Source organism: Biomphalaria glabrata, chromosome 8, assembly GCF_947242115.1.
Source record: "Biomphalaria glabrata chromosome 8, xgBioGlab47.1, whole genome shotgun sequence".
Lineage (NCBI taxonomy): Eukaryota > Metazoa > Mollusca > Gastropoda > Planorbidae > Biomphalaria > Biomphalaria glabrata.
In genome coordinates this window covers 20,341,026-20,355,160 of record NC_074718.1, presented here as the reverse complement: position 1 = coordinate 20,355,160, position 14,135 = coordinate 20,341,026, and the positions used below count along the sequence as shown (strand labels likewise).

The window sequence follows — 14,135 nt, the reverse complement described above, 5'->3', positions numbered from 1 at the left end:
AGGGGTTCAGAGCCCGGTTCACTACAGATTTTTATGGAAACAGCTTGACGTCAAATGCTCCGAACGGCGCAGTAAGAATAGCACATTAGGTTTTTGAAATAAAACTTTTTAATAGCAGGAAAATGCAGTGAGGATACCTCAGAATATGCATTTTGTTGGCTTTCAATACCAGAAATAGTGCTTGGCGGCGGGGCTTCGCCCCGCGCTGGGGGAGCTCCTAGCGCTCCCCCCAGGCCCCTTGCTATTAATGGCGGGGAATCTACAATTTTATGGAAACAGCTTAACAGCAAATGCGCCGAACGGCGCGGGAGGGTCTAAGTCAGTAAGAATATCACATTAGGTTTTTGAAATAAAACTTCTTAATAGCAGGAAAATGCAGTGTAGATACCTCAGAATATGCATTTTGTTGGCTTTCAATACCAGAAATAGTGCTTGGCGGGTTTTCAGTTGCACTCGATAGACTTCTTGCAAATGTTCATCCCCGTATCGGAGTTCCATAGCTTGGACAAGAGCGGCGAAATCCTGCTGGTTCGGTAGAGACTGAAGCAATTCGGAGGCTTTTCCTCTTAGAGATTACACAAGGGCGGTAGCTTTCTCTTCCTCACTGTTCCATTTGTTAACTTTTGCCGCTGCGTCAAATTGCTTCTTATACATCAAATACGGGGGCCTTCATTTTCTTGGAGACTTCAGGTACAAATGATGTCATATCGGCATCTGGTACATTTCTGTGCTTGCATTGAGCTTGTATCTTCATTTCATCGATGACCTTCTCCACTGCGTCTACCCTCTGCTTCATCTGTTTGTCCATGTTGGTGATTCTCTCCTCCACAGCTTGCACGCGTTGGTTCATAGCCAATAACTCGGTTTTGATTCCCGATTCCATGAGATCTATCTTGGTGTCCACGACATCTAGCTTGTCATTGGTGTTTCCTAGCCCTGAGCTTAACTGTTCTCGCATAGAACCAATATTTTCGAGCACAGCTGCCATCTGTTGTTGCATAAATTCCATATCTGGTTCAACTTCAAAAAGATAGGTGTCCGGATCTGCTTCTTCCTCCATCAAACCCTCCCGTAGGCGTGCCTGTAGGGTTTCCTTATTTCCAATTGTCTTCAGACCTCGGTCACGGAGTTCCCGCTTCAGTTCCTTCATAAGGAGTTTGTCTAGCGTTTTCGTTGTAGACATTATAAATCCCACTTCTGACACCAATTGCTATAAATTTCCAGGAAAACACTCAACAGGTTAATGATAACATAGATAAGGATTTAATGATTAAATAAATAACACACAGAATGTCAATTTGTTCTAGATCTAATTCGATTTAACGAAACAAGCCGGCATTCACTATCATGTCTCCATTTCCTTTTCTCTCTTGTTCCACGCTCGTGTGGAACAGTGCCTAGTGCGCACCATGTATCTCAGTGCGGAAATAGAGTTACAACAATATATATTGTTACGAATCTCACTATCCAGGCTCTCTGCAAACTGCACCATACACCACCAACTTAAAGAACTTGACAACTCAGGGCTCCAGAGTAACTTAACACTTTAATAGTTAAATAAATAACAGCCAATGCTGTACAATTGGCAACACGTACACTGTACAAATATCTCTCCGATAACACCGTACCGCCGTATCAACTCTTGCACTGGCCTCTCCGTCTCGTTCCTGGCTTGCACTGGGTTCAACAGTTCAGGACTGACTTCACACACTAGGCTCGTTGTGTCGGACTCGATCGCAGACCAAGATCAAGACGCCAGTCGTCTCAACTGTACTTGACAGTACTCCGCACTGAACCGTCGTAATGCTCCGTACAGAACCACACCGTTGAACTGTGCTGTAGTCGACCGTGTTCTGAGCCCTGTCGTAAACCTTCTGTCGTGAACCTCCTCTCGTGAACTTCGCTGTATTGAGCCCCTTTTCTCAACCGTCTTGACTGCGACACCATCCATCCATCCATCCCAGTGGCGCTACAGCCCATGGAGGGCTCTGGCCTGCTTTAACACATCCTTCCATTCAGATCTCTCCTGGGCCTTTCGTCTCCACGCCCTAACCCCAAACTGCTTCAGATCTGCTTCCACGTCATCTATCCATCGCATTCGGGGTCTGCCTTTGGGTCGCCTGCCTTTTGGTTTTTGCCTGTATACGATTTTCGCCCCTCTGTTCTCTGACATTCTTTCAAGGTGACCTGCCCAACGTAGTCTGTTCTTTTTTATTTCGTTCACTATTGGTGGGTCTTCATATAATTGATATAACTCATGGTTAGTGCGTGTCCTCCACCCTGTTTCATCCTGTATGGATTAAAGAAGGTCTTTTCTTATGTATCCTAAGAATTTTTCTTCGACATCTCCGCTCTTATATAGGGTCCCTACTGGCCTTCTCGAACCGGACAGAACGCCGCTGGACGTTTCTAGGTGGTCAGATGACTACAACTCTCGTGACGCTCGTGAGCTCTGTTCACGACGGCGATCCTTCCCGAACCGTCCTGTTGACACTCGACTCGGCTGACCGTCGTAGCTCGTCACGGTTGACCGCTCGTCTAGCGCTGGCCTGGGGCGATTTGCGTCGGCTGACTACACACCCATCTGTGCCACCACCAGGTTTATAACAATATAGATGAAAAATACGAACAACATTCACACACGAAACACATACACTAAAACATTTCTTTCCAAAATGTGAACAAATTTTAATGAATCAAAAGACCTTATTGAACATTTGCGCACAATCTTATTGTAAACTCTATTAGACTTGTCAACAAAGTAAAAGTCATCTACACGGCTCTCTGCAATTAAAGTGTAAACAATTAATATAGCTCGCAAAACACATAACTATACTTCCTCTGCAAATTTTATTTCATTTTTTTTCTCTCATAGTTCCATAATAAATTAATCTATCAAGTGTTTGCATAAACTTTGTCACATGTAAATTATGAGTGAGTCTGATGTGAATGTACACTTTGGTTTCTTATAGTTATAATGTTTTTTGTTTGGTGTAATGCACAAATTGTAAGACAAATTTCCTTACGGATAATAAAGATTATTATTATTATTATTATTATTATTATTATTATTATTAAATAATAAAAATACAAAATAAAAAGTTTATGAATTGCATTGTTATAATTTTATCAGTTTTTTTAAAGTGCAACTTTCATGCCTATAGCATTACCAGAGCGCTACGGTCCAACCTAGGAGGGGGTATCTGGAAGCAGGTTTCCTTGCTGCCTTTATATAAGCCCTGTCTTCGAGTCCGATGATTAAGGAGGAGAGCAGTCTTTTACGTGGATACACAGCACCAGCTGCGACTCACATAGTTTTCCACACCCAACGCAAACATAACCATTATATGCCGGTGGTCGATTTAGATTCTCTTTTCGCCGTCTACGTCTGTCCTTGGCAGTGGATTTTCTTGTGTGTATCCCGCGGTCTTTAAAATAAATCTCCAGCTGTCTCGTTCTGAAGCCGCCTGCAGTCAGATACCCTCTACTATGTCAGTTAAAGCAAGTTGGTGCCTAAGCTGACCTTTAAAGCGTTTCTGTGGGACATCTCTGTTACGTCTACCACCTTTCAGCTAAAAAAAAAAAGACTACGTTTTGCAAACGTTCATCCCCCAATTATTCATACGGGATGGTGCTTTCTCCAGCGTAACTGTCGGACCATAAGAAGTCCCTCTATACTGTCCATACCGGCGTTCGCTAGAAAATCGCTGTTTGTAGTGCGGTCTTGCCACCGTATGTCCATGATGGAGCGAAAACATCTTTGATGAAAGCATTCAAGAAGCCTTAGTTTCTTTCTGTATAGTACCCATGTCTCAGATCCATATAGAAGGGTTGAGAGAACAACTGCTTGGTAGACACTAATTTTTGTAGGCCGGCGGAGCGATTTATTCCGCTAACTCACTCATGGAGGCGTCCAAAAGTACTACTGGCCATTGCCAGACGGTTATCAACTTCCCTTGAAAACGATTCGTCATTAGATAGAATGCTTCCTAGATATGTGAAGTGTCTGCCACGTTAAGGTGATGTCCATTTGCGTAGATCTTTGGGGCTGAGTAGGTTTTATATATATTGGATGAATTCTAGAAGAAGACTTCTTTTTTTTAATATATATATATTTTTTTTTTTAAATTTCTAGATAAAAAAAAGCGGCAGTGTATGCAAATTGTAAACTTTAATGAATTGGAATATTAATGTCTTAACGTAACCATTTGAGAAGTTACAATGCAAAGACTTTCTTTTTTAAACCAATAATAGATAGCCCAATACTTTTAGGCAAAAGATGCTATGTAAACGTGAGCTGCGATTCTCTAGGCTATCTTATTATATGAAATTCAGTCGTTACTTCATTAAAGATGATGTTCTGTATGGGGACTTTCTTTTCTAACCGCCATATAGATTGACATTTAGAACTTAAAGAACACAAAAGCAATTCTTTGGATTGGAGTCTTTACCCGACCGCTCATTTTTGTCATTACAAAATGTTTCCAAAATAAGTAAATATCTTTCCTCCACAAATTATTCAACCGAGCGAGGCTCGGTCATCTGGTACTACTGTTAATAATGGCAATGTCTTCGATTCCGAAGATTATGGATGAGTGCAGTTTTTCACATGACTACGCATTCCCAATTTCGACCGGCATATTTTGCCACAGCTCAAGAAGACAACTTTTCTTTACTTGACATAATAAGCCATCATATAATTGTTTGATGATGTCGGTGAACTTTGGTGGTATAGTTCACCAGCCTCCAAATGATGTCTCATCGATACCGTCGAAGAATTTTTTTTAATCCACAAAAATCATGGACTGCCATTCAATTATAATGCGTAATGCATCAATATGGTCAGTACATGATTTTTTTCCTTAAAATCAGCCTGTTCTGGTCTTTATCTTTTGTTGAAGACATTTTTTAGGCGTTCAAGTATTATCTTTGTTACGACCTTACTAATAGTAGATAGTAACAATTCTTTGCCAATTGTTGCACTAGGTAAGGTTACTTTTCTAGGATAACTTATTTAATTTGCAGGGACTAAATCGTACACAGTATCGAATGTAACGACTTGATACCACAGGATACGGAGATTTATTAATGCTATTATTAGTGCATTGTTGATATTCATATGTATTCAATGAACTGATGGTTTTGAAGATATAGTTAAAAATCTAGGTGTCACTTACAAAGACTGCATCACGAATGAAGAGATTAGAAACATGATTAATACAGCAATTGGACCTCACGATGACCTGGTAACCACTGTCAAAAAACGTAAACTCAAACTATATGGCCACATCACAAGGTCTTCAAGGCTCGCAAAGACCTTCTTTCAGGGAACTGTACCAGGAAGAAGATGAAGAGTAAATCAGAGAAAGCGATGGGAAGACAACATCAAAGAATTGCCGTGCCTGTCAGTGAATGAAATTGTTTCTTGTTGTAATGGTCTGCATACAAAATTAATAATTTTTTAAAACTTTCTTAATTCCCTAACATTTTATAACTTTTTTTTTCAAAACATAACTAGATATGAGAAAACCAAAGATTTCTTTATTAGGCGTTCTTCCTGTAAGGGCTTGGTAAGTATTTTTGTAAAAAAAATATTACATAAATAATATACTTGTATTTTTCTTTCTAATTCTCATTCATCACTTTTTTTTTCTTGTAGTTTACTCTTTTTGCATATATATTTAGTTGACACTTTATTTTGGTACTGTTTATATCCTATTTATTTTTTTTTAATTAAGTACTTATGATATATTAGACTTTGTCGAATTAATTTCTTTCCTTATGGGTACATAATTTATAATCCTACTTTCGATAATATTTTCCTGTGTACAATGATGTTCATACTGATTTGATTAGTTTTAACGTGTTTCAATTTTTTTTTTTGTAGCTCAGATATTCAAACTTTGAATGTGGTGCTAGAAGGGGCTTCTGCCCTTGAATATACTTCTGTGGTGAGTTATTGTTTTGAATTTAAATACAAAATGAACACAAGCTAAACAAGATTTAAAGAGAATTTGTGTTTTCTCAAATGCCTGAGGGATTCCACTGTATGGTAAGAAATGCAGGTATAAAGGCAGGTGTTTATATTTTCAGTAAAAAAAATATTACCTAAAAACTATTAATAATTACAATCTCCATGTATTCCAAATGTACATTTCGTTGTTAAGGGTGCTGTGAGAGAGTTCGCGTAACAAAGTCCCTCCTCGTTTCCCGGTCAGCAGCTGTTCTTAGAAAGATATCAAGAGAGAGGCCGGTTCATTCTTTTACGTTGGCCAGCCAGCTTTTCTTTGGACGACCCTTTCTTCGCGTTCCCTCCACAGTATTTGAAGGATGACTTTTGTCAGTGAGTCATGTCTTACAGTATGACCGAACCAGCTCAACTTTTGTCTCTTCAGTGTATTTAGGTGCTTTTCCCTTTTGCCAGCCAGCGTAGTGACTTGTACAAATACAAACTCATTTGTCTTTTTTTCCTGGTATCTGATTCCCAGCATTTTTCTGTAGCATTTAATCTAAAAGGCTTGAATTCTTCATTCAGTCTCAGCGTTCAGTGTCCAACTTTCACAACCTTACAGAGATCAACAATGAAGAATAGGCCTACAGTTTTAATTTGAAATAAGTAATAAAAAATTATGAAGGAAAAAGTTGAAAAATGGAAGGATGACAATAGCAAGGAAAAAATAACAAAATAAAATAATATAGATGAATTCAGACATCATTTGACTGATAGTTAAAAACACTACCATTCTTCTTGAATGACATTAACAGTGACGCAAACAGGGTAATATAAATAATAGAAATGGCTGAAAATAATGTCACAATCTAATCAGGTTTCCTGTTGGTCATTTGGTGGTACATTATATGAATAGAAATGATTCTCTCGTAAGATATTGCCTCCGATTTGATTATTAGTATTTGATGAATCAAGGCCATGTTTACCATGTTTAGATCGAAAGGATCTAGATCTAATTTTTAAAACTATACAGCACAGATAGTTTTTTACTTTGACACATGAAAATACAAAATCTAGTCTATTGATTTCATTATTTAATAAAATTAACCTTCAAATTTGTGTTTTAATGACTTTCATGTCAATTGTTGTTGTTTATGGTTGTTGTTTTTTTTGGTCCGGGTGCCAAACTTTTTCAAATCTTAAAGCCTTCTCGTGGTTTTCAAATTTTTAACATGTGAAAACAACAAAAGCAATATATTTTTACGCAGTATGCATAATTTTATACACAAAAAAGTATGATTTTGAATCTTTTTGCTGTCAATTTTTGTAATTTTTTTTAGTTGCCTGTTTTTGTTTTAAAGTGCACTTTTACCACTTGTCGTTACCCCCTTTTGGGTGTCACCCGTTGCGGCCCGCAACACCCGCACCTCCCTAGTGACGCCACTGCGGCCAATTCTCTGGCGAGATCTTACAGCCCACAAAAAAATAATGTCGACAGTATGGGCGTAGCTAGGATTTTTTTTGGGGGTGGGGGATTTTTCTACCCCTCCTCTCGCCTTATATATATATATATATATTACCCGCGGGTCTTAATTTGCGTATCGCTGTCGATTTAGTCACTGAGAGTGTTTTGGAAACAATTAAACGAAATAATAATGCTATAAGAACGCAAATGCGTGAATTTAAAAATAGTATGAATGGAGCTATAACAATAGTTAATCGACCTAGATCTAAATCCATTTCTTAAAAATAAAAACATTTGCTTGTAGGTCTACATATATTTGATTAAAATGTGAAATGAATAGACTTTATTGTGTATGTTCATGTGTTAAAGTATAAAGTAGATCTATCATCTTGATGTAGAGATAGCCTAGATCTAGACTAGAGTTAAATATTGGCTTGGAAAGAGTTCTTTCTGCGCGTGCGTGGAGGCTTCGCTCTGCGCATGCGTGACCTTTTTTTTTGTTAGATGTACAGAATCATGAATGGAACTATTAAAATGTATGTCAATTCGGCCTAGCAGCTATAGCGAACGAATGTTTGACAAATGCTTTAGAAAAACAAATTTGAATGTTAATTTGATTAAAATATAAAATGAATGGACTATAATTAGTATGTTTATGTGTTAAAGTATAAAACTATCTTTTCGAAGAGAAGTTCTATCATCTTTGAGTTGAATTAGAGTTTTAGACCTAAGAATAAAGAGATGTGTAACATTTCGGTCTTGTCTAATTAATGAATGTACGTCAGGACTTCTAAATTCGCAGATATAAGTAACGAATTTATGTAAAAATGCTTTTGAAACACAAATCTGAAGGTTAATTTTATTAAATAATGAAATCAATAGACTATATTTTGTATTTTCATGTGTCAAAGTAAAAAAACTATCTGTGCAAAGTGTAGTTTTAAAAATTAGATCTAGATCCTTTCGATCTAAACATGGTAAACATGGCCTTGCCTTATCAAATACTAATACTTTCATAGTGTTGGCAACTTTTTTTAGGGTCATTTGTTTGTTTTAGGGTCACTATACACGTCACGGTTCCAGTTAGCACCCAAGAAACATTTGTGCAAAGTTTCATCAAGTTTGGTCAAACTGTTTTTGATTTCTTTTCGGGACATACATCCTCCTTACATTCTACTTTATAGTATACTAGCCATATGTTACCCACGGCCCGCGGGTCTTAATTTGCGTATAACTTTCGATATAGTCACTGAGAGTGCTTTGTAAACAATGAAACGAAAGAATAATTTTAGAAGTAAAGCGAATGCGGATTGCGTGAATGTAAAAATCGTATGAATGGAGCTATCAAAATAGCTAATCGACTTAAATCCATTTTTTTTTCAAATAAAAACATTTGCTTGTAGACCTACATAGGGGCCTATATTTGATAAAAATTTGAAATGAATAGACTTAAATTTGTATGTTCATTTTTTTAAACTATAAAATAGAATTGAGTTAGAGATAGATCTAGATCTAGACTACGAGTTAAATATTGGCTTGGATAGAGTTCGTTCTGTGCGTGCCTGAAGGCTTCGCTCTGCTCATGCGTGACCTTTTTTTATTAGATGTACGCGATTGATGAATGAAATTATTAAAATGTATCTCAACACGGCTTCGCAGCGAAGGAATGTATGAAAAATGCTTTAGAAAAACAAATTTGAATGTTAATTTGATTAAAATATGAAATGAATGGACTATAATTAGTATGTTCATGTGTTATAGTTTAAACTATCTTTGCGAAGAGAAATTCTATCATCTTAGAGTCTAATTAGAGTTTTAGACCTAGGAATAGAGAATTGTGTAACATTTCTGTATTGTCTAATGAAAGAATGTACGTCAGGAATTCTAAATTCGCAGATATAAGGAACGAATTTATGTAAAAAAAAATTTTAAACACAAATTTGAAGGTTAATTTTATTAAATAATGATATCAATCTATATATATAATTCTCAAATTCCCTCAGGAGTTTGAACGGGAAGCATGGAAAGATCACTCTGCGGATAGTCATCCCACGAAAAATACAAGAGAGGAGGGGGGGGGGCAGAACACGTTTTCACAGCTCGCTACGGATGGCTGCGCGCTGGACTGTCAAACGCTGCCCGCTCCCATCCCCCTTCGTCATATGGGAGGTTTTAGACTAGGAAGTAAACTATCGTTAAATCTGAAGGAACATCCGAAACATGTAAAACATTTTACAAGCAAACATTTTACAAACACTAAATAGCAGCGCCGGACTTAACAATTGTTAACAATTGTTTGGCCCAATGCGAAACGGATTTCGCGGGGTCAAGTTTGGGTAGGGAAGCGGATAATAAGTGAAATTTAAGAGTTTGTGTTAGAAAATAAATTCGTCTATGCATTTTATTCATTCTTTACTACGTACAGAATTACTTTCCGAGCCTTGCGTGTAGCAAAGTCATACAGTATATCATAATAATTTTGTTTCCTACATAGATCACGCTCAATAGCAAGAATTACCAGATAATTCAATATATCTTTGAGATATGTTGACCTCAAGTAATTCTTCATTAGTTTGAGGCGCGAGAAGCTTTTTTCATCAGATTACACAATTACGGCTAATGCATAATGCCGTTTTTATTTATCGCGCGTAGGCTTTGCGTTTTCCATATTGAATGACACCCCAAAATGGCAATTTTTGTCTATATATTTCCGTTTATTTTAAAGTAAATAGCCGGACATAACTTAACCATTGTGGGCCCAATGCGAAACGGATTTCGTGGGGCCAAGTTTGGGTAGGGATACGGATAATAAGTGAAAAATAAGAGTTTGTATTAGAAAATATATTTGTCTTTGCATTTTATTCAATCTTTACTACGCACAGAATTTCTACACGAGCTTTTATTTCCTGCATAGATCACGCTCAATAGCAAGAATTATTAATTGTTTCAGTCTATCTACGAGAATTGTTGAACTAAAGTAATTCTTCATTAGTTTGAGACGCGAGAAGCTTCTTTCACCAGATTCCAAAATTACGGGATAATGCCGTTTTCTTTTATCGCGTGTAGGATTGGCATTTTCCCAAAATGACAATTTTTGTCTATATATTTCAGGAGATTCTAAACATTTTAATAATTTCCGGTGATTTCCAGTACTTTTCCGTATATTTTGCAATTTCAGGAGATTTCCACGAGCTCCTGGTAAATCGACAGGAGGCCGCGGGAAATCTGTTATAAGTTATACAATGGTTAAATTTAATAATTTATACACCTAGAATTAGCGCGGGTCCTATGAAAGTGCGGGGCCCACAGCGGTCGCATAAGTGCGAGGCCCACTGCGGTCACCTAAAGCCGGCCCTACAAAATAGCGGCATATGCTACGCCGCCGGTCGACTAGTTGACAATTTTACAAATTAGATCTAGATCCTTTCGATTTATACACGGTTAACATGGCCTAGATCGATGAAATTATAATACTTTTATAGAATTGTTCAACTTTTTATTTTTAGGGTCTTAAGTTTATTTTAGGGCTACAATACATACACTACGGTCTAAGTTAGTACCCTAGGAACATTTCTGCCAAGTTTTACCAAGATTGGTCAAACAGTTGTGATTTCTATGCGGGACATACATCCATACATACGCCTTACTTTCTGCTTTATAGTATAGATGTGTGTGTGTGAGTGGAAAAAAACTGTAAACACCCAGTCCTTGCCAGCAAAGGGGTCTGGGAAGAGCGCTGTGATCCAGGCACTATTTCAGGTATTTAAAACAAATAATGCATATTCCGACGTATCAACAATATCCTGCTATTAATTTTTTTGTTCAAAAACCTAATCTGCTATTCTTTTAACTTAGGACTTAGATCACCCTGCGCCGTTCTGTATCCACAAAAATCTGTCTGTGGCAATGTCTGAAGGCTCTTCCCATCTGGTTTTCACTGCTCTGAGGTCCTTCATGAAAGTGTGGCGCCAAGTTATACTATGATTTCCATGTTTCCGCTTTCCTCGTAATGGCCTCCGTATTATTTTCTTTTGTCAGAGAACATGTCCCGCAAACCTCATGCGACGCTCATTTACAACCTCACTAAGTGGTCGACTCCTAGTTCGGCATAGAATTTCCTTGATTGAGACCCGATCTCTAAAGCTGATTCTTGAAATCCGTCTTAGCCATCTTTGTTTAGCGATATTTAGTCTTTTCTCAATTTTGGCAGTAGACTTCCATGCTATTCACTGCACTTTATGAATGAAGCCCAGCGACCTGGAATTATTTTTTAAACAAACTCAAACCCCCCTTAGCTACGCTCATAGAATTAGTTTGATTTAGAATAATACTGAAGTGGGGGTTTTCAATCTCAAAACTATCTGTAGGGGGATTTTAAACTCAGAACCATCTGGAGGGGTTTGAAACTTAAAGCCCTCTGGAGGGGGCGGGGGTTTAAACTCAAAACCCTCTTTGGCTACTCTCATAGAATATTGAGTGAGTAATTTGCTTTTTGTTTATATTGAAGAATATATTGAAAATGGCTTATGACAGTATCACAAGGAAATACCTATATGACACTCTACAGGATTTTGGAATAACCAACAAGCTGACAAGACTTATACATATGACATTAAACAACTCAAAAAGCAAAGTCATAATACAAGGAGAACACTCACGGGAATTTAGGATTAAACGAGGATTAAGACAAGGAGACGCACTTTCCTGCATGGTTTTCAATTTAACACTGGAGAGAGTTATAAGAAATATACACATAAACACAAGGGGAACTATTACTAACTACTTCAGGGGAGAAAACATGGGTCCACAACCAACAGGGACGATATACAGCCAACCTCTACAATACCTTGCTTATGCCGATGACATTGCCTTATTGGGTAAAGAAACCTCTGACATCGCTAGAGCCTTCATACAACTGGAAGAAGCATCTCGACCAGCAGGACTTGAGGTCAATGACAGTAAAACCAAGTACATCACAATGACAAGAGACAATCAAACAGAGGGACAAAATATCAAAATCAAAGACCACGAATTTGAAAACGTCCAAACTTTCAAATATCTAGGAAGTACTATTAATTTCAAAAATGACCTACTAACAGAAATAAAGGAAAGAATAGCAGCAGGCAACAGGGCATTTTATAGCACCCACCATTTACTTAAGAGCAAAACGATTTCAAGGAAAACCAAGAAAATAATATACAAAACCATAATAAGACCAGCAGCAATGTATGGAAGTGAGACCTGGACACTAACAAAGACATCTGAAAATTTACTTAACACTTGGGAAAGAAAAATTCTTAGGAAAATCTATGGTGCCATACAGGATGAAAACAGGTGGAGGACATGCACTAACCATGAGTTATATCAATTATATGAAGACCCACCAATAGTGAACGAAATAAAAAAGAACAGACTACGTTGGGCAGGTCACCTTGAAAGAATGTCAGATAACAGAGGGGCGAAAATCGTATACAGGCAAAAACCAAAAGGCAGGCGACCCAAAGGCAGACCCCGAATGCGATGGATAGATGACGTGGAAGCAGATCTGAAGCAGCTTGGGGCTAGGGCGTGGAGACGAAAGGCCCAGTAGAGATCTGAATGGAAGGATGTGTTAAAGCAGGCCAGAGCCCTCCATGGGCTGTAGCGCCACTGGGATGGATGGATGGATTATATTGAAGAGGTGGTTTTTAGCTTCAAACCCCACTGGAGGGGGTTTTAAACTCGAAACCCTCTGGATAGGGTTTCAACTTAAAGCCCTCTGGAGAGGGGGTTTAAAAAACAAAACAAAATCAAAGCAAAAAATCAGTCACAAAATTCCACCCCCTTCCTGCCGGTGGGAAGATTTCATTTCGGGAGGGGGGTTGAACCCCAAGACCCCCCCCCTCCTAGCTACACCCATCGTCTACCAAGTAGTGTCTATATGAATCTGAGACATGGGACTATACAGAAAGCAACTAAGACTTCTTGATCGTTTTCACCAAAAATGTCTGCCTTCCAACATGAACATACGATGGCAAGACCGTATTACAAATAGCGATGTTTTTGCGAATGCCGATATGGACAGTATTGAGAGACTGATTATAGCTCGACCGCTATACTAGAGAGGTGTTGTATCCCTTATATGGGACGACCGTATGCCAAAGGCAATATTTTTTTGTGAGCTGAAAGGTGGTCAGCGTAACAGAGATGCCCTCCCGGAAACGCTCAGGCGCTAATTTGTTTTTAACGTACATAGAAGACATTACTTGGCAGCGGGCATCTTACGAACGTGACAGCTGGAAACGTATTACAAAGACCAAAAATAATAATAATAATAAAATCCTTTGCCTAGGACAGACAAAGTCGGCGAATAGAAAACCTTTAATCAACCACCAGTGGACAACGGTTGTCTGCGAAGAATGAAAAAAATATGTAGAGCGTAGTTGTGATTGCGTAGCCACATGAAATATTGCACTCCTTCAGACTGGGAGACAAGCCTTATTTTTGAAAGAATCGTCAAGGCGTTCTTCAATAACATAATTTTTATTCTCTCTAAAAGATCAATGTCGTTCTTGTTTTTTTCTGTTCAGTCCCTTTCATATCTATCTATAAACCTCGGGAAAACAGAAGTCATGTTCCAAAAGTCGCCCAATAAAACATACTCAGCCCCAAGGATCACCGTAAACGGACAGCCCCTTAATGTAGTAGACCACTTCACATATCTAGGTAGTATAGTCTCAA

The 14,135-nt window shown here is 38.1% G+C and overlaps 1 protein-coding gene across 5 annotated transcripts in view; it reads left to right on the top strand.

The window, feature by feature from the left end:
- Positions 1 to 14,135, top strand: part of LOC106078913 (uncharacterized) — a 179,106-nt gene that overhangs the window by 38,250 nt on the left and 126,721 nt on the right. For all 5 annotated transcript variants that reach the window (XM_056039144.1, XM_056039146.1, XM_056039145.1 and 2 more), the window contains exons 5-6: positions 5,519 to 5,570; positions 5,888 to 5,951. In XM_056039144.1, coding sequence (XP_055895119.1) covers positions 5,519 to 5,570; positions 5,888 to 5,951 — 116 coding nt within the window. The remainder of the gene's footprint in view (positions 1 to 5,518; positions 5,571 to 5,887; positions 5,952 to 14,135) is intronic.